The 19722-nt window shown below is 46.9% G+C and overlaps 1 protein-coding gene across 2 annotated transcripts; it reads right to left on the reverse strand.

The window, feature by feature from the left end:
* Positions 1-4863: 4863 nt before the first annotated feature.
* On the reverse strand, positions 4864-18924 carry SALL2 (spalt like transcription factor 2). 2 transcript variants are annotated; one of them, XM_049898945.1, is made up of 3 exons: positions 18747-18924; positions 6636-9445; positions 4864-6179 (listed from the first exon to the last, which is right to left on the reverse strand). In XM_049898945.1, exons 1-3 carry the CDS (start codon positions 18817-18819, stop codon positions 5775-5777), a joined length of 3288 nt encoding a protein of 1095 aa, XP_049754902.1. In that variant the 5' UTR covers positions 18820-18924; the 3' UTR covers positions 4864-5774. The 2 variants fall into 2 exon arrangements, with proteins under 2 accessions (XP_049754902.1, XP_049754903.1); XM_049898946.1 differs by lacking the exon at positions 18747-18924 and adding an exon at positions 9825-10053.
* Positions 18925-19722: the final 798 nt, after the last annotated feature.

Consider the following 19722-nt stretch of genomic DNA (forward strand, 5'->3'; position numbering starts at 1 on the left):
ATCAAGGTTCAGATTTGAACTGACAATAGGAGAGAATTCCAAGCCAAAGACGTGATAAAAACAGAAGTCTAGACTAGTGTTAGAAAACATGATGTATGTTCTGCTAATCCAGATTAGTTCAGTAGAACATTGAGATTTATATATAGGAATATTAAGAGGAAATGTAGGTTTCCAAATTGGAGGCCAGATTGCAGAAAACCCTGCAGTTTATTCAGAATACAATAGGGAACATTTAGAGTTTGTCAATAAGGAGTGCTTTAAAATAATCTTGTGTTCTTGATGGATTGAGGCAGGGAGGACAGAGAGTTTGGAGAGAGAGTGTTATGGACTGAATTGTGTCCCCTAAAATATATATTGAAGCCCTGCTTGGCTGTACCTATGGATGTGATCCTGCTTGGAAATAAGGTTTTCTTTTATTACGTTAATGAGATCATACCAGAGTAGGGTAGGTCCTAAATCTAATCATTTCTGAATTATAAAAAGAGCAGAGTAGACAAAGAAACACACACGGGGAAGATAGATGCCAAGGAACATCAAGGAATGTCAAGGAATGCTCGCAGACGCTAGAAACTAGGAGAGAGGCTCACAAAAGAAATCAACATGGCCAAGAGCTGATTTGCACTTTAGGCCTCCAGAACTGTGAAAAAATAAATGTTCTTTAAAGCTACCCACTTGTGGTATTTCTGTTATGGTAGCACTAGGTAACTAAGACACAGGGAAAATGGTTAGTAGCCTTTAGGACTAATTGCTTGATTATAAGACCTTCAACTTACTCAAAGGCTGGCTATGGGTAGCAACGGAAAGGAAGAGGTGAATATGAAGGAGGGCTATTGAGAAGATGTGTGTGTACTGGAATGTGAAGTCCTATCCATTTATATGGCAAGTATTTATTGAATGACTACTATGTGCTAGGTAATGTACAGATTAAGTAGTGATCAAAATATTTCCATCTCCTTTTCTGAATTTACTTAGTAGGGAACTGTCTTTTGAGGTGCATAACTTTGTGTCTGAGCAGTGAGGTAGAGGTCACAGAAGTAAATATGGGCTCCTATAAACATCTCTGGACATTTAATCCTCAGGTTTAGTTAATCCTGAAAGCGAAATACTCTTGTGAGAGTTGGCTGTTGTGAGATCATGCAAGATTACTCAAGCCGACTGCTCTACCCAGGGGTTTTGCTTCCTTTAATGACTTGGGGCTGGTAATTGTCTACAGGAAAGTTGACAAAGACCTCTTTTTGCTTTTGTTCTTTCATTGGGTGTATCCTTGCATATTTTTTGTGCTCCTATGTTAGACACGTATTATTACTAAAGTGAGGTAATCCCAACTGTTAATTGTTCACAAAACTGAATTCCTTACTTGTTAGATCACTTTCTTTCAAGGCTGTTAACACATGTGAAATGAAATATATAGAAAATATATAGCGGTTAGGTTTAGTCTTGGGGGAAAGAGAACTGGATATGGCCTCACAGAAGATGAAGGGGGTTGATTCACTTTAAAAACAGGATTCCAGAAGTTAACTCCCAAACATTATAAGCACTTTTTGTCTAGGAAAGGGAGGATTTTTCCTGGGAGAGACTCAATTTCTTGTAGAATTTGGGATACCTAGGCCTAAATTGTCTCCTCTTACCTGCAAAAGAAGCCAAAGAAGTAGGACAGGTACTCCAAATTGAGGTCAACCAAATCAAGGGCAGCTACCAGAAGTCTTTGTTTACACACTCATTGAGTAAATTATTACCCCAGTGGCACACTGCTAACCGAAAGGTCAGGGTACAAACCCACCAGCTGCTCCTTGGAGAAAGATGTCGCAGTTTGCTTCCGTAAACACTTATATAGCCTTGGAAACCCTATGGGGCAGTTCTACTCTGTCCTATAGGGTCACTATGAGTCAGAATCTACTCACAGCAGTGGGTATTACCACAGTAAATTAGGCAAATTTTAGGAGCCTAGGAGGGTCACTTAGCATTATCTGCTTACAGAGGGACTCTTTATAGACTCCTTATGATCAGTTTTCCACTCTAAAGAAAGCCAGGTGTTTGTGTGCTCACCAGTAGCCCACCCACTTACAATCCCGTGCAATGTTGAGAGAAAGGAGGGAACCTCACCCAGACCTCTTCTAGTCAGAGTGGAAGCTTGGTTGTGACCATATAAGTACTACATGCATTGCACTTCTTACCTTTTTCTCATATATGTTACGGTAGATTGTTTCCAAAGCTAGCCACATAATGCCTCCCATTCCTTAAGCAGTGAGACTTTGCCATGCTTCCCATCAGGAGTTAAAGCTTAGTTCCCCTCCTTTTGAATCTGAAATGGCATTGTGACTAGCCTTGGCCAACAAACTGGCAGAAGTGATATTCCCTGAGCTCCAGAGCCTGGGCCTTAAGAGGCATTTCAGCTTCCGCTTTTCCCTCTTGTAGCCCTAACTCTTCCCGGGAGTCCAGTTAGATAGACCTAATTAGTCCTGATAGATAGACCGCTTAAGGGATGCTGGAGGTTGACACAGCAAAAGAGAGAGGTTCCAGCATCCCAGCTGAGGGTCCAGAAGTGAGTGAGGCCATCTTTAATCTTCTAGCCCAAATTGCAGCTGCCTGAGTGAGCCCAGCCCTCACATGGAATGGAGACAAGCCAACCTAGCTGAGCCCTGTCCAGACAGCTCATGGAATCATAAGCAAATACATAATTATTGTTTAAGATACTAAATTTCGGGATGGTATGCTACACAGCATTGGATTACAGAAATGCCCACCCAAACCCACTGCCGTCAAGTCAATTCCAACTCAGTCAGAGTAGAACTGCCCCATAGAGTTTCCAGGGAGCACCTGGCAGATTTGAACTGTCGACTTCTTGGTTAGCAGCTGTAGCACTTAACCACCACACCATCAGGGTTTCCGAATACTACTGACCAAATACTACACTTCTATTGCTGTACTTTTTTTTTCCTTCTTCTTGTCCATACTGTTTACTATTTGATTGGCAGCAAAATTTCACTAGGATTAGTCAATCTACTATTATTAAGCTAAAGGTTAGAAAAGACAAAAAAATGTAAAACCAAGTCAAAGTTGAGTCTAACTGAAAGTAAAACTAGTTTCGTGTGTTTTGGGATCCTATCATCATTTAAAAAATATATTTTCTCTCCTTCTACACTGAGTTCCCCAAGGGACAGAAGTGTGTCTTATTTACCTTTATACCCAATAAACACCTGGTCTCCGAAGCAAAGCAAATCCTCAAAAATTGACTGAATGAGTGAAGAAGCTGTCTCTTGCTTCTTATAATAGTGATGCTTTTATTAATCCAGGTTGAAGTGGACTGTGTTTATTTCACATAAAGTAAGCGTTTTGCAAGCTGCATTTACATACTCATTCCAGTAGATTAATATACCTTCTAAAAAGATGACCTAATAAAGAGTAATTGACTGAGAAATGGTGGGGCTAGGGTAGGTTGCAAGACAGAAGAAATGAAAAGCTCTAAGAAGAATAAATCAAGGGCAAAGAGAGAAAAGAAACAGTAATAAAAGCAATGAAAAGAAGAAAAAGCAGGAGGACAGGCGAGGAAAAAGAATGAAAGGAAAGCAGCAGAGAAAATAAAGTAGAGCTATGAAAAGAAGGGAAAGGGGAGTCAGGCTTAGTGCTGACCTGGCCAAGGAAATGTCCATCAATAGCAGCCTCACTGACAGCCCTTACCATAATGGGAGCTGGCACCTAAAGAGAGGACAAGTCTAGTTTAATTAGTTAAATGGCATTATCTATGTTGAATGGGGGGTAGGGAAGGTAAAGGAATTGAAGGATTGGTGACCCACCTCCTTCCAAAGGCTGAAAGGAAAAACAGATTTACAAAGCTTTGCCAAGAATTAAAGAGACAGGAGGTATTTTGTCTCCATTTGGCCTCGCAAGATTCCCATGGGTTCCTACTCATCAATTATACCTTAAAGGGGAATTGTACTGCTCTGGTAAGGGCAACTGGAATTAAACCTCAGTTCTTTACCTTGAATTGTGCCAAGAATAGGTTTACTCACCTCCTTTCCTTCTGTCTTCTACCCAGCCTCAGGTCAGGAATATTTAGTGATATAGCAGGAAGCTGTGGACCATCACTGACCACTGGAAGTAGCACTAGATTGGGATTCTGGACCTGGGTTCTTAATCCAACTTTGCCACTAATTGGCTGAGTGACCGTGCAAATCATTTTACCAGTCCCATCATTTAACACTAAGATTCAATGACATTATAATCTTAAAAATGAAAAAATAAATTCTAGAGAATATTCTCTTTTGGAAAGCAAGGTCTTGGAGGCAAATGTGAACTTTACCATGTTGTGGAGAGACAAAAAAAAAAAAAGTTCATTTCTCTCCTAATACTAAGAGTCCTCCTTTATCTGGTTGGTAGAAATTGTTAGGGTTGGCTTACTTATTTTTCCTTTCAGCTTACAACATCAGATTTCAAGGATCATGAAGATTAATTCCCCATGGTCCACAGATCAACTGATGTCAGATAGGTTGCTGGCCTGAGGTACAAGGAAGAATGATAAAGAAACAGCTTTCAACCTCCCAAACAAACAAAACATAAAAGGCTGGTGGTGGGAGATTCTAGCCTGTATTGGCAAAGAGAAAACCTAGACAATGACTGGACGCAGTAGGAAAATCCCCTACCTTTTGAGAATAGAAACTCCATTTCCACAGGGAAATTATATGCATTGGAGGTTGTTTTAGGACAAGGCTGAATAAATTAAATATGTCAACACCATATGTTCTGCTTTGGCAGGAGAGCTAGGTGGGAAGGAAATCTCAATGTTAAGGAATGCCCAAATCACACTCCAGCTGGCTATTTTGTCAAGAAATAAGGAGAAACACACAGCTATTTGGTCAAAACACCTTTAATGATAGAAGGAAAGACACTAACATCTCCCTTGTCTGCTCTTTACATTTTACTATGTTAGGAAACTTTGGAGCCTACACCTTTGGAGGAGAAGCCATCATTCAAGTCAGTTTAGCAGAACCCTCATTTTCTCCTCCTCAGAACTCCTGTTCCAAATGATCCTATGTTAACAGTAAATACTAAATCTCATTACAAGACAGAGAAGCAGGGAGGATACCACCTGGAGTTGGTTTCCCAACGTCTGGGGCTCTTAAGAACCAGATGGTGGTAAACACATAGGCCCCAGTTCATAAACAGGCAAAACAGGGAGGTGGAAAGGGGCCTTGAGAGAGGAAGATGAGGAAAATACAAGGGGCCAGGGAATAAAGGAGGGAGTTATCTAAAACTAGAACACTAGTGCAAGGAAATCCCCCATGATCCCTGGTGCACTGCTGCACACTGTGTCAAACATTCATCAGATCCATTCAATCAGAATTTAAAGTCCCCTCCCTTATATCACATCACTTTCTTAATCAAATAGATTCCCAACGAGCCCTGTGGTTCGGCAACACTCCATCATTACTCAATTCAACTCAACTCTCCATCATTACTCCAACCACCCTCACCAACAGTGCTCCTTAAAGTTATAAACTAACTTCATGTTTCCCAAAATATTCCATGGGAAACTTCTTGGCAAGAAATCTGCTTGCTTCCTAAATTCCCATAATAAGGGAATACGAGCCGCTGGAGATATCTTGGCATATTGACCAGTTAACACCTTTGCCTTAATGTGACTATTGGTGGTTTACCAGAAGAGTGTCCTATACCCTGTTTCTCCCTACCCCTAGGGCTGAGCCACCAGTTACTGACTGCTGCATCTTCATTGCTGGCACCTTCTGGAGCAGAGGGAAGAAGGAATGTACAGTTTGCTACTTCTCTTCTATGATGGGGTTCTCAGGCACTGCCTTGGATGCAGGAGGCCGAAAAAGGAGGAGGGGGGCTTTCTTCTCCTTGGCCTCTCTGGATGCCGTTCCTGGGAGCACTTCCCCAGCCACAGTTTTTGGGCCAAACAGCACTGGTGGTGCCAGGCCTGGAGTAGTGGAGGAGGAGCTGGAACTCCAGGGCTTGGTGGGCAGGCCACTTGACAGGAAAGCCGTGTACTGGTTCCAGAAAGACAGTGGACCCACCCCCATCAGCTGGGCAGGAATGTCCTGGGACACGAAGCCCTGCAGGTTGACCTGGTCATCAGAGAGGAGTGGCATTGGGCCCTCCGGGGACAGCTGCTGGCCCCTTCGGGCTGGCCTACAATTCCAAATGGGGGTGCTCAGGTGCACCTGGGAAAGGGAGAGGAAGGGAGGAGAGGGGAGAAAAGGTCACCCTGGGGAAGTTGGAAAGAGTTCCCCTTGGGAATGTGAGAGCTGTAGAGAATCTATTTTCTTCAGGTACAAACAATGAAGAGGGGAGAAGTTCCTCAGGGGGACATCCTCCCTATGAGCACAACACTCTCCAAGCTCAGGGACTAGAGAAAAGTCACTAGGGACATACCATGTAAGAACTCAGAGAAAAGAACAAATAAGGGCTCATAAATCTTGGAGGTCCTTCTATGGAGCTCTCGATTTCTGCTCCTTGGGTCAAGGGGCAGCAGATACTGAAAAACAGGTTCATGGGATAGTAGGGTCATCTTTCTGGGGGAAGGGTGAGAGCCCCGGGGAAATGATGGAGGGTGAACACCCCGGGACCAAGGAAAGAGCAGCAATATTCTGAGGGCCGTGGGGGGCAAAGGGCTGTACCTGGTGGTGAGCCAGCAGCATATGCTTCTTGAGGGTAGCCCGCTCGAGAAAGCCCTGCTTGCAGAAAATACAGGTGAAGAGCAGCCCCTCCTTGGTGTGGGTCTTCTGATGCTCCTCCAGAGCTGCCTGGGTGGGAAAGGTCTGGCCACACACTTCACAGGCTTTTCTACTGCTGCTCTCTCCTGGCTCCTTTCTTATTGCTTCCTGCATGCCCAACCCCTCCACCAAGACGGTGCTGGGGCCTTCCCCTTCTGGGGTGAGTGCTGACATTGGGCTTGAGCTCCTCTCTGGTTTGCCCCCCACTTCTGTGCCTCCTGCAGCATCACTGCTTCCCTGATCCATTGGCTGTGGTTGATCCAGGCTGTCAGATGGTGGTGGTGGTGGTGGTGGCAGAGAAAACTGTTGAGTGGCTTTTTCATTACTATCCATCTCCTTCCCAGCTGTGGCCACCGTCGCCACTTCTTCCTCTGCCCCAGATGCCTCTTCCGAGTCGCCTCGTACTGATATTGCTTTCTCACCTCCACTCTCGGAGCCTCTCCCTGCCAGGGAATCTTCATCGGTCACATCATCCTCTTCTTCCTCCTCCTCCTCCTCCTCCTCATCAGACAACTCCTCTTCTGGGGATGCCTGCTGGGATTGCTGCTGGGGGAAGCTCCCTGCCCCAGAGCCCGTAGATTGTTCTGAACCATTCTCCTGGGCAGCTCCCCCGCTTTCAGAGAGTGTGGTCCCACCATTGGGGATCTGGCCCCCCAGGTGCATGCGGACATGCTGCTGCAGAGTGACGGCATTGGTAAACTTCTTCTGGCAGATGGGGCAGGAGTTCTGGGCCCGGGAAGCTGGACTAGCCTTGTGGCCAACGAAATGTGCACGCAGATTGCCCCGAGTGGAGAAGGCTCTGCCACACACTTTGCATTTGAAGGGCCGCTCACCTCCATGTTGACCATAATGCAAGCGCAGAGCCCGAGGACAGCTCAGCACCCGGAGGCAGATGACACACTGGTTAGGTCCAGATGAGGCTGAGGATGAAACTGCAGGGGCAGAGGTGGTGGGGGCTCCTGAGGCAGTAGAGGCCACTGCCACAGCTCCTTGACGGTCAATCTTTTCTACCAGTTGCTGCAGCTTTGATGTCTCAGAGGGCAAAGCTCCCAAGGGCTCTAGCACATAGGGGAAGGGAAAGCTGCCAGTGGACTTGAAATGGTTGGTAAGCAGTGCCCAGCTCGGTAGTGAAGTCACCAGCTTACTTAGCTGCATGCGGGTTGCGGTGCCACTTTCTGCCACACTGGTTATGGCTGAGCCCTCGCTCCCTGGAGGAGTGTTTTCATCAGCTTTACTCTTGGGCTCCACGGCTTTCATGAGCACAAACTTATTATAAGCAGGGAGCCCAGGAGCTGTGGCCGTGCCTGCACTGGTGGAGAGCAGTGTCAAGCTCTCTGTGGCACTGAGTGCTGTGGTAGAGGCCACCAGAGGCTTGCGTTCAACAGCTCCACCGGGTGTGGCCTCCTCCTCAGCTTTCTCTGGTGGCACAGACATACCATAGGGCAGGCCGCTGCTGGTGATGACGTAGTCTAGGTGCTCTGGCACGGGATGTGGGTTCATCTGCACATGTGGATACTTCTCACGGTGCCGGTGGAAGTGCACTTTGAGGTTGCCACGGGTGGTAAAGCGGTTGCCACAAACATTGCACTTGTAGGGCCTCTCACCAGTGTGGGAGCGCAGGTGGATCTGCAGGGCACTGTCACTGCCAAATACTTTGGCGCAGAAGCGGCATTTATGCCTTCCTCCAGGCTTCTCCAAGGGACCCATTACCTCTCCATAGCCCAGCTCACTTCCATTCTTTGGCTTCAGGAGCCCTGGGGAGGCAGCGGCCTCAAGGCCACGGGCTGCCCCCAGACACTGTGCTGCCAGCAGTCCCGTGGTACCTGGGAATGCCAGGTGAGGTGAGGCAATCAGCTGGTCTGTGCTGCCTGGCAAGGCTGGAGAGGGGGCAGGGGTGGGTTTGTGGCTTCGCCCAACTCCTCCAGCAGAGAAGGGATGCTGTGTCCCCAGTGGGTGGTAGAGGTGGAAGAAAGCCTGCTTGGGTGTTTCTGCCCCTGAGGAGGAGGAGGAGGAGGAGGAAGGTGCCAGTGTCTTGCCAGTTTGGACTGGCTTGATGGGGCTGAAGAGGGGTAGCAGGGGCTTGGTGGAGGATGGGGTCCCTGTCCCAGGTAGCTCTGAGGGACTGGCAGGGGCACCGACAGTCTGGCCTAAGGAGCCCAACAGCAGCACCTGCCGGCAGATTTGCTCAGTCATCTGCATCTGATGGATTTGCCGCTGCTGCAGCACCCGTAGCTCTTCCAGGATCAGAGGGATGTTCAAGTGGCCACTGCCTACACCTGGGGGTGGAGGAGGAGGTGGGGGAGGAGGGGGTGCAGAGGTCGACTCTGGAGGTAATGGGGTTGCACCCAGTTTGGGACTGGCCAAAATTAGGCCCCCACCTCCCCCGGCTGCTGTACCTGTGGCAGCGACCAGGAAGTGCCCCGCGGGCTCCTCTCCTCTCCGTTCAGGGCCCCAGGTGGGATCCGTGGGCACGGAGGACCCAGAATCCGGGGGACTTCTGTGCTCTGCGTCCATGACCGGGGGACTCTTGTGGCCCTCGGGCCGGGGTTCAGTGGAGGAAGAAGAGTTGTTGGGGTTTTCTTGGCCCCCAATTATCACCATTACAGGGGGTTCAGTAGAGCATGCGTTCTGGTGGGCGAGGAATTCAGCTGGGTCTGTAAATTGTGCGCAGCACTTGGCACAGACTTGGGGGTGGTCCTCCTCGCTAGCATCACCTGGGGAGAAGACAGGGAGAGAGAGCGTGGGTGGTGCTGCGGAGATAGTCCACGGAGGCTCTCGATAACAACAAGCCCAGTAACGGCCAGTTGGGGGTGGGGAGATGAGCTCAGCAGGCCATGCAGATGGCTGGAGCTCAGTCCAGTCCCGCTCCGACCAGAAACACCCCAGCATGGGGCGGTGGGGGGCGGAGCACGCGCACGCTACCCCCGTCCCTCTCCGAGACCCCCTCAGCCCCGGGCCGCTGGCGAGTGCAAGGGATGGGTGTGCGGGTGGGGGCCTATGCAGAAAATCGTGCATTTCATCCCGGCCACCCAAAGTCCTTCCCCCGCGCCTCCCCTCCCCCACCACCCCTCCCGGGGCCCGGCCCTACCGCACCTCCGAGCTCCGCCGGCTCCCCGCAGGGCCCCCCTAAACGAGAGCTCCTCCCGGCTTCGTGCGCCATGGTTGTGGGGAGGTGGAGGGCCGGGTGGGGTGGGAGACAATGGGGATGGGGACAGGGGGAGGCAGTGGTGGCCGCGGGGGCTGCGGCAGTCTGCACCCAGCGACCCAGACTGCGGAGATGGAGATCGACGGCGGCGGGGGCAGGGCGCAGCGGAGGAGGGGGAGGGGAGCGAGGAGCGGGAGGAGGGGAGGAGCTGGAGCGAGAAAGCTGGGAGAGGGGAGATGGGGGAGGAGCTGCTGGGGAGGGGCGAGTGGGGGGAGGAGCCGCTGGAGAGGGAGGCGGGGGCTGGAGGAAGAGGGAGGCGGGGGTTGGAGGAAGAGGGAGCCGGGAGCTGGGGGGCGGGGGTTTGGGGGCGACAGTCCAGAGCCAAGGAGCGTTTGCGGACGATCAGTGATAGGTGCCGTGGGGCCCAGTAGGGTCTACCTTTCCTTGCCCCCTGCACGCTTCCCCCCTTCCCCAGATGTCTTTGCCTACTCCTTCCCCCTACCCTCCAGCAAACTCAAGAGGGCACAGTAGGGAAGAGTAGCCCTGCTCAATAGAGCAAGGCTTTAGGCTTCTTGTATTTTTCTTTGGATAAAGGATCCACTTGAGCCTGGAAAACGTGGACTCCAGAGAGGGTGGTCTGATCTCAGAGGTTTGAGGGCTGGAGGTGGGGGAGGGGGAGTACCCCCCACCAACATAAGCGCACAAGCAACCCCCAAAATACTCCGATTTTTGATCCAGTCTTCCTCACCTCAAACCCAACCCTATCCCCATCCCCTACACACAGACACACACACACACACACGCACGAAGTTTCTCAGGGTGCGAGGTAGCAAGGTAGAATTTCCTAGGAAGTCATTTCAGGACACCTCTCTGTGGAATGGAAGCCCCTTCACTCCCCACCCTCCTCCCCCAGAATAGCTGAATGCAAATTACTCCGGAGATGATCAGGCCAACACCTAATTTATAGAGTTCATGCTTCTTTAAGAAGCCGTCCCCTATTTAGAACCTTCTTCTTTACCCCCTCCCATTCTCCTTCTTTCGCACACTGTCATTATTAAGGACAGTTGGGCTTGGGGAGATGTTAGCCTGAAGAGGCCTACAGAGTCCTGCCTAGCTTTAACCTTGGGGAGAGGGATTCCTGAAACAATTGGAAAATGCAGTAGGAGCTACCAGGCAGCCTCTCCATGTCTAAAGCCCGTTTCAGCCCCAACATGGTTTTTAATGTCTAGAAACGACTAACACTGGTTCACCACTACAGAGGCAGCCTCCTATCCAGAGAGCGGATAAGAAGGGGTAAAATGCCTTCTAGACCAGGTACTTTGCCTTTTCTCTATACCTTGGAGTGAGTCTTTATGAGTACCCAAATAAAAACCCAGTGCTATCTAGTCGATTCTGATTATGAGTACCCACTTCCTGAAATAGTTTATCTTACTTGCAGGCAGTGACATCAGAAGCCTTGATTCTGTGGTTTGCTTGGGTATCAGTAAACCCACGTTGTTGGAATCTCAGTTCTGTTCTCGCCTGGCTGGTAAATTGAGACCTGGTGGTCAGTTACACTAACTGTATGCTACCATTTCCCTCTTGGTAAAATGGTAGTATTGTAGCTGCTTTGTTTTCCTCAGAGAATATTGGGGGGACAAAAAACTGAAAAGCTTTTGACAAATTAATACCTACATATGGGACTTTCAAATTTTAGGGGTGCCCCAAATATTATCAATTAGCGAATTTACATTGTCAATAGCAAAATAGGAATTCATCCTGAAATAACATGTATTAAAATTAGATTTTTTTCATGTTGCTTATTAATCTTACTAATTTCTGAGGTACGATCCTGGCTAATATTATTGGCATGTATCAAGGACAAAAAAGTTTCCACTGAATTAATTCTGACTCATGGTAACCCCATGTGCGTCAGAATAGAACTCTGTTCCATAGGGTTTTCCGTGGCTGATTTTTCAGAAATTGGTCGCCAGACCTTTCTTCTGAGGTACCTCAGCAGCCAAGCATGTTACCATTTGCATTTGCACACCACCCAAGGACTCCATACCCAGGATAGGGAGTCTTTTTTTGGGGGAAGCGGGGAGGCTGAAACAACCAAATTAAAATATTAGTATAACATCCATTCTACTTTTCAATATAAATTTGCCTGTCTTTTTAAATTGAAAACATTGAACTGAACTACGTTCTGAAACTTCAGATAATTGTAAGAATCTTGAGACTGTGAATCAAGGCTCTGAAACCTATGGGCTCTTAGTGCTTCTGGGCCCCACACTTACAATGAAGGAGACCCAAAAACCAGTGCCATTGAGTCTGAAGAAGAGGAGGGTCTATTTCAACCATGGCAAGTCACAGGTTGCCACAATGTGGTTTGTTTTTACAAATAAGGAAATTGAAGCTTGGAGAGGTTAAGTGACTTTTCTAAGCTCACACAGTAATTCAGTGAAGTAGGCATTCAGGTTTTTGACTCCTAGCCAGTGTTTTCTCAAGCACATCAACATTGTGTGGCTTCTCTGATGCTAGAGAAAGGGCCTTGTGTGGCTCCTACCTGCCGCTTGCTCTCTGGCCTCAGAAAGGGAGAGGGAATCAGATGGAGGCTTTCTACTGAGCATTTGTTAATTAGCATTGAACATTTGATATCAAGTTGCTGTTTTGTCAAGTCTTCTGACAAGAAAAAAAATCCTTTTCTTTTCATCTTCTCCTGGGAAACACTGTCCCCATTCTTGCTCTTTAATGAAACTTGCTTTCTGATGCGTAATTTGATCTGCCCTCTTCTTTAAGGTAAATTTAGTCCCTGGTGAAAGGTGACAGAGCAGCAGCCACCTGTAAGAGGAGCCCTCTATTTCTCAGCACTTTGCACTCACTGCCTAGCCTTAAAAGGGGGGAAGACTTCTTAGGCAACCATGAATGGAGTCACAAACACAGGAATAAACTAAGCTGGTAATGGCATCCCTGGATAGCAGATACGGTGAGGTAAACTATCCTGGGTCACATGCAAAGCCTGGGATGGATATAGGGCTAAGACCTATATTTACAAAGACCTAAAAATGACTAAGAATGACTAGGACAAGGGCACCAGGTGGCTTCCGCTCCAAGCCTGGTGTCCCATCACACTACTGCTTTAGTCTTGGGAGAGAATAGTTGGGGAGAACAAAAAGAAAAACAGATGAATGGAGTGCAGAGGTATATCTGAATAGTGGTTCTCAAATGTTGTTGTGCATTATAATTGCTTGAAGAGCTTTTCAAAAGAGCAATGTCCAGGCCATACCCCACACCAATTAATTCAAAATTCCTGAGGGTAGAATCCTGGCATCAGTATATTATTAAAAGTCCCCAGGTATTATGATGTACAGCCAAGGTGGAGAATCACTGTATCATAAGAATGCCCTTCCCATCAGTCCTTCCAGTCTGCTCCTCACAAATCTTACCGGGGCTAAACCTAGGCAAAACTGGGACAAAGGCAAAGTTAGCTTCGCAGTGTTGAATTTTCCCATCAGGATCATTCTCTACTTTGCCCACAACCATAATTTAGCCCTTTTCTATCCTTTCCCTGTGAAAAACCTGCCTCCAAGTAGAACTATGCTCCATCTCCTTGCCAAACCCGTTGCCATTGAGTCAATTCCAACTCATAGCCACTGCCCCATAGGGTTTCCAAGGAGTGTCTGGTAGATTTGCACTGCAGACCTTTTGGTAAGCAGCTGTAGCTCTTAACCACTACACCACCAGGGTTTACCTGACAGTGAATTTAAGTGACTGTATTACCTTTCCTAGGGCATGTGCATCTTGAGCCGTATTTCTAATTGTGAATGAAAGGCTTTGTTCTACACAGACAAGTAGCAGAGTTCAAGCATCGTCTAGGCAGTAAGGAAACAAAGTATACTATGTAAGCACCTGCCTTAATATACCCTACCATCAACACTGGAGCCCTGGTGGTACAGTGGTTAAGAGCCAGACTGCTGACCAAAAGGTTGGCAGTTTAAATCCACCAGCTGCTCCTTGGAGACCCTATGGGGCAGTTCTACTCTGTCCTATAGGGTCGCTATGAGTCAGAATCGACTTGAGGGCATCCAGTTTGGTTATTTTTGGTTTTCATTAACATTGGACCTAAGGTAATTGGTAGCTTCCATAATTATGAATTGATTCTGTAACTGCTGTTACAGACTACTTCTAAGGGATCATGTCCCATCTTCTCTTCCCCACTTCTTTCTCCTAAGCACACACACATATTCCTTTGCCACCCACATCTACTATGCACCTATGGCCTGTACCACACAGTGGACAGAGAGGCACAATGATTTGTAGACCTGGTGCTAAGTGAGAAAATTTCTAGTATAGGAATAGCTTAGATTAAACATGGAGCCCTGGTGGCTCAGTGGTTAAGAGCTCAGCTGCTAACCAAAGGGTCAGCAGTTTGAATCAACCAGTTGCTCCTTGGAAACCCTATGGGACAGTTCTACTCTGTCCTATAAGGTCACTATGAGTCAAATCGACTCCACGACAATGAGTTTGTTTTTTTTTTTTTTTTATAGCAAACATAAATAGATCTTTCAATGGACATTTTCTGGCATGAAAGGACGTAACACTTAACATGCAATTTATAACATTTTGGAGGTAGAATGGATGTTAGGGTTCTGACTCTCTCATTGAACACAGTGTTTAAGAGCTTTGAGTTAAAGTCCAGCACTTTCTAATCTGTGTGATCTTGAAAAAGTTTCTTAATCTCTCTAAGGTTTGGATTTCTCTTCTTTAAAATGGGGGTAATAGTGGGGAAGTTGGCAGGAATAAATAAGAGGAAGTGCCCAAAGGGCTTAGCATAGTACCTGGCCAATAGTAAATGTGCCATAACTATTAGCTATGAGTATTCTTGTTTAACATTATAAGGAGGGATCAGTGCTTGGAGAAGGACATCATGCTTGGTAAAGTTAAAAACAGGGTCAGCTAAAATGAGGAAGACCCTCAACAAGATGGATTGACACAGTGGCTGTAATAATGGGCTCAACCATAACAACAATTGTCAGGATGGCATAGGCCCTGTTGTACACAGGGCCACACTATGAGTTGAACTGACTTGACAGCAGCTAAAGAGAACAACAACAACAACAACAGTATTGTTTAAAGGCCAAAAGCTGAAGACTTAGGAGGAAAAGGGACTCCCCCAAGGTCACATAACTTCAAAGCCCAAGTTGAAATGGAAACCTAGTTTTCTGCTCCCTTATCCAGTCCCCAGTTGTACCATGTTTGGATTATTTCTATCTACTCTGAAATGTGTTTTTTCTGACCCAGGGATACCTAGGACTGAGTTGCCCAGGGCTCGATAGCCTGAGAGATGTGAAGAGAATAGAGTCTTAAAAACTCTGTTTTTGCCTTCTTTCCCTTTTTGCTGTTCTCACCGTCTGCCAACTTCCATCTAAAAGACTCTCCTCTCTCCCTCTAGATCTGCTTGGCTGTTGTCCTGGTTTCTCCTTCTCCTCTCTCCCTCTAGATCTGCTTGGCTGTTGTCCTGGTTTCTCCTTCGCACTAAATATCTGGGTTTCTGATTGTTTCCTTTGTTTCCCAGATGTACTAGTTTGCATTTTCCCCAGTCACATCCCTTATGTGCTTTAATCCAGATTTCTAGACTCTGTAGGGAAGACAGAAATTTTTCCCTCTCTCCAGAGTTTTTAAGTAAATAGACTATTTCCTGCTTATCACTTAGGTGCAATAGCTATTCTGTTAGATTTACCAAAAGCCTGATCAGGGAAGCTAAGCAAAAACAGGGCTGGAAAACAGGTTCTTCAGACTGTTTCTTGGTGATGTCCTGGATCACTGCAGAGATAAGCCTTTTAAAATGTGCCATAAAGCTCAGCATTTGTTTGTCCACATATGGTAACCCCTCCCCAAAAACCGCATTGCTGTCAATTCCGACTTAGGGTGACCCCATGTATTACAGAGTAGAACTTCTCCATAGGGTTTTCTTGGCTGTAATCTTTACAGAAGCAGATCACCAGGCCTTTCTTCTGCAGTGCTGGTGGGTGGATTTGAACCACCAACCTTTAGGTTAGGAGCCAAGTGTAAGCCCACTTGTGCTTCCCAGAAACCTACCCATGTATAGTAAACATTGCTTGAAAGAAGGCAAAAGGCTCACTATGGGGTAGAAAATGATACTGGTGAGGAGTGAGCTTCTTGGATCAAGAAGACACATGAGACTATGTGGGCAGCTCCTGTCTGGAGGGGAGATGAGAGGGCGGGGGCGGGGGGCAGAAGCTGGCTGAATGGACACAAAAATAGGGAGTGGAGAGAAGCATTGTGCTGTCTTATTAAGGGGGGAGCAACTAGGAGTATATAGCAAGGTGTATATAAATTTTTGTAAGAGAGGCTGACTTGATTTGTAAACTTTCACTTAAAGCACAATAAAAATTGAAAAAAAAAAAAAAAAAAGGCAAAACACTCTTGGAAATACTAGTGGCACCCTAGCCTACTAAATAATGTGTGCTGAGGGTCATAATTTCACAGATATACCAAAGGATGCAGTGTTCCTCCAAAGAAGAGTCCTGCATACCTAATTTAAGGGCATGCAGAACAAGCAAACACATCTCTGGGGTAGAATGAAAAGTCAGGAGACTGAAGATCACAAAAGCAAATTGAGACCTTGTCTGTGCAAATGTTAAACTTATAAAAGCAGGAAGGAATTTTAGATATGATCAAATATAACAAACTCTTCTTACAGATGACAGCCAATGACACTCGAGGCCATGCAAGTAGCCCAGGATCATTCCCTCTCAGGGAAATTCTGATGAGGAAACAGGCTTTGTTAAGACAGATCTTAAGAGAAGTTACTATAGCTTTCTAGCTCCTTACATTCATGTTTCTGCCTTTTATGGCTCAAAGGCAAAGCTTCTACTGAAATTTGTTACTGCCATTGGGTTCAAGCCTGTACTCTTTCGATGGGGATGGTTTTGCCACAGCATCGCCATGCACCTAAGTATTTATAGCTCCAAGTGGGAGATATAGCTCAATGGATTTGAGAACTCATTCAGGGTAATCGCTAAAGACTTCTGTTGACCCTTTCTCTCACAGATTTTTCCTCAGCTGTGGTATGGGGAATGGGTGAACAGACTTGGGAGAAGTGAGAAGGAGAGGAGAGGATTCCTCAGAGGGTTCAGCATTGTTCCACAGTGAGCCAGCAGGGGAGCAGGATTGTGAGGCGACTCTGAGGCTCTGGGGGAAGTCTCCTGTAGAGCACAAGGAGGAAACATCCGGCCTGTAGCAGCATCAAGGAGGGCTAATGTGTCCCTGGAGGGAAGGATGCCACCAATAGAACCTCTGAATATGGGCACAGTGGGATCCCAGCAGAGCAGTAACTTGGGGAGGACGTGTTCTACCCAAAACACAATCTGTTAAGGTTGTTTCATAATCCATGGAGCGCTGATTTGACCTCAAGTCTTTCTTTTTTTTTTTCCAACAAGTTTCAGTTACTAAAGATACGTTATCCTGGAGCTCTTTCATGGCACACATCTCATAAAGAAATGCTGAGCTGGCGTTCACCCAGTGTTCCTGAACTTTGGTCATATTTCCGAACTTGTAGGAGGAGCCACTGCACTCACAGTAGCATGATAATAACAGTACCCACACATTAACTACTTACTTAGGCTAGGTACTTTTCTAAGTGTTTTACTCATTTCAATTTGGCACAGTTAAGCAGTGGTGCCAGAATTTGAACCCTAAGTTTGGCTTCAGAACCCTTGCAGCTTAACCCTACACAACATTGTTGGGTAAACCAACTGTTTGCTAAATAGACCGTTGATCCCTGAGCCAGGACTTCCAGACTTTCACAGGTGCCTGCATATGTAGCCACACCGTTGACCAGTGTGCCCAAAACTTGCTTGAGCCTAAGAATTACCAGGACTCTTGCAAAAGATATAGATTTCCAGACTCTATCCACAATCTACTCACAATCAAGCAAGTTTGAGGAATCCAAACACATAGCGAAAACCACCCTCCTGATACCCCTGTGCATCAGGAAACTTTGATTTTTGTCCTGACAAGGCCCTGCCTCTGAGACATTGGTCAATGTCATTTCTTAGTACAGCAGTTACTCTATTGTCTGCCCCTCTCAGATTGGAGTTTTTAAGAATACACGAAAAAACTGTACCCCATAAAGGAAATCTGCTTAAATAACAGATTTTAATATCCTCATAAAATGATACACATGTATTTACGGGTGTGTTAGAGTATGTTAACTAACATACTTTTTTTTTTAAACTGGCCTCCCTTGAAGCACAAACCCAAGCCCCTCAACCAGATCTTCATCACATCCTCCAGCATCTACACCAGGTGACTGGGATACACACCCCAAACCAGGCTACCTTCCGACCGACAAGAGCTGTCTCCCTCTGGGAGCTCTGATTCGCTCTCAGCTCAGCTCAACAATGAGAAACTTTTTTCTCTTCTCCCTCAGGGGAAACTTCACGTTTATCCAATTCATTCTCTTGCAACCCAACTCTCCAGAAAGAAAAGGGGGGAAAATCCCACCCCTAAGAGAAGGTCTTCAGGTCTGAGGACGTTACTTAGCAACGGCACAAAGACCAGTGAGCAAAGGGGGACCTGGGGAGAAAACTCTGGGGTGGGGAGATAGAGCCAGTTCGAAAACTCCATTTCATCCAGAGAAAAACAACAAGGAAAACACAAACAGAATCAATCCCGAGAAAAGCTGATCAGGGCTTCTCCCCAGCACAGGTCACCTCCTTACCCCTCACATAACAACTCCTTCAAGCCTCCAGTGACCAAGCCCCCCGCTTCCTGGTTTCGCCCATGGCCCGGGTGCCCTCCCCTTGCCCTGGCCTGACCCACACAGCCTTGGACTCAGGCTCCCCCAGCCCTCCCCAGGCACCCACCGTTCTCAGACGCGCTGGGACCTTCGCAGTCCGAGATTAACTGTTGGGGTTTCCGCTGCTTTCGCCGAGACATTCCCGGGCAGAGAGAGGTGGGAGAGGGAGGGGCAACGCTCACTTAGTCTCAACCGGGGTGACCTGCCCCGTTCTCCCCCTTGGGTCTGAAGCCAACTGATGCTTCCCCCCCTCCAGTGCAATCACTGTGAAGCAGAGATGGTCTCCCTTCCCAGAGACAGACTCTCTGACTCCCTGTCCCTCTCTCTCTCTCTTTCTCTCTCAATCTCTCCAAGTCTTTAAAGGGGAGACGCCCCCTTTTTTTTCTTCAGCTTCTTCCCTACGCTTCTGCAGCTCCCATTGTAAAAGCAAAAATCCTAATCTTTCCGCACACTCTTTTCTTTTGTACTGCAGACGAAAGGATTTAACCCTCTCCTCCCTGCGATGGCTCTGGTCTCTCCCTGTGCTGTCTGCTCAGAGACCTTCCTTTGCTCTCTTGTCTAACTCTTCTTCCAAGATCTTTACAGTGCTTTTTGGTTTTTTCATAATTCCACACCACCTCCCCGACCCATGTTTGATGATGTGCCTGCTTCTGGGGTACAAGCTGAAATAAGAACTTTTTGGTATATCCTAATCACGAGGCCAAGAAGTCAACTATTTCTAGTTGAAAACGGGAATATGAAAAGTTGGCAAAAAGATTCAGTGAGGATGGACTGTCATTATAATAATATATGTATAACCAATATATGCATAGCTCTTTATAATTTACAGAATGTTTTCATGCACATGACATATTTTGAATATTACAAGTCTGAGTTTAGTACGTCAGATTTTTTTACTGTTCCCATTTATAGATGATCCCATTTGTAGAAGAACCAAAGGCTCAGTGGGGTTAGGTAACCCATTCAAGGTTGCACAGCTACGCAGTAACAGAGACAGTCCCGGAACCCAGGTGCAGCTGATAGTCTAGCATTCTTTTCTCTAT

Source organism: Elephas maximus, chromosome 10, assembly GCF_024166365.1.
Source record: "Elephas maximus indicus isolate mEleMax1 chromosome 10, mEleMax1 primary haplotype, whole genome shotgun sequence".
NCBI lineage: Eukaryota > Metazoa > Chordata > Mammalia > Proboscidea > Elephantidae > Elephas > Elephas maximus.

Coding starts and splice junctions, on each gene's coding strand:
- SALL2 (XM_049898945.1), bottom strand. CDS start 18,819: ATGTCTCGGCGAAAGCAGCGGAAACCCCAACAGTTAATCTCGGACTGC. Junction 9,446..18,746: donor TCCCAGCGCGTCTGAGAACG/GTGGGTGCCTGG, acceptor TCTTCTCCCCAG/GTGATGCTAGCGAGGAGGAC. Junction 6,180..6,635: donor TGCTGCTGGCTCACCACCAG/GTACAGCCCTTT, acceptor TCCCTTTCCCAG/GTGCACCTGAGCACCCCCAT.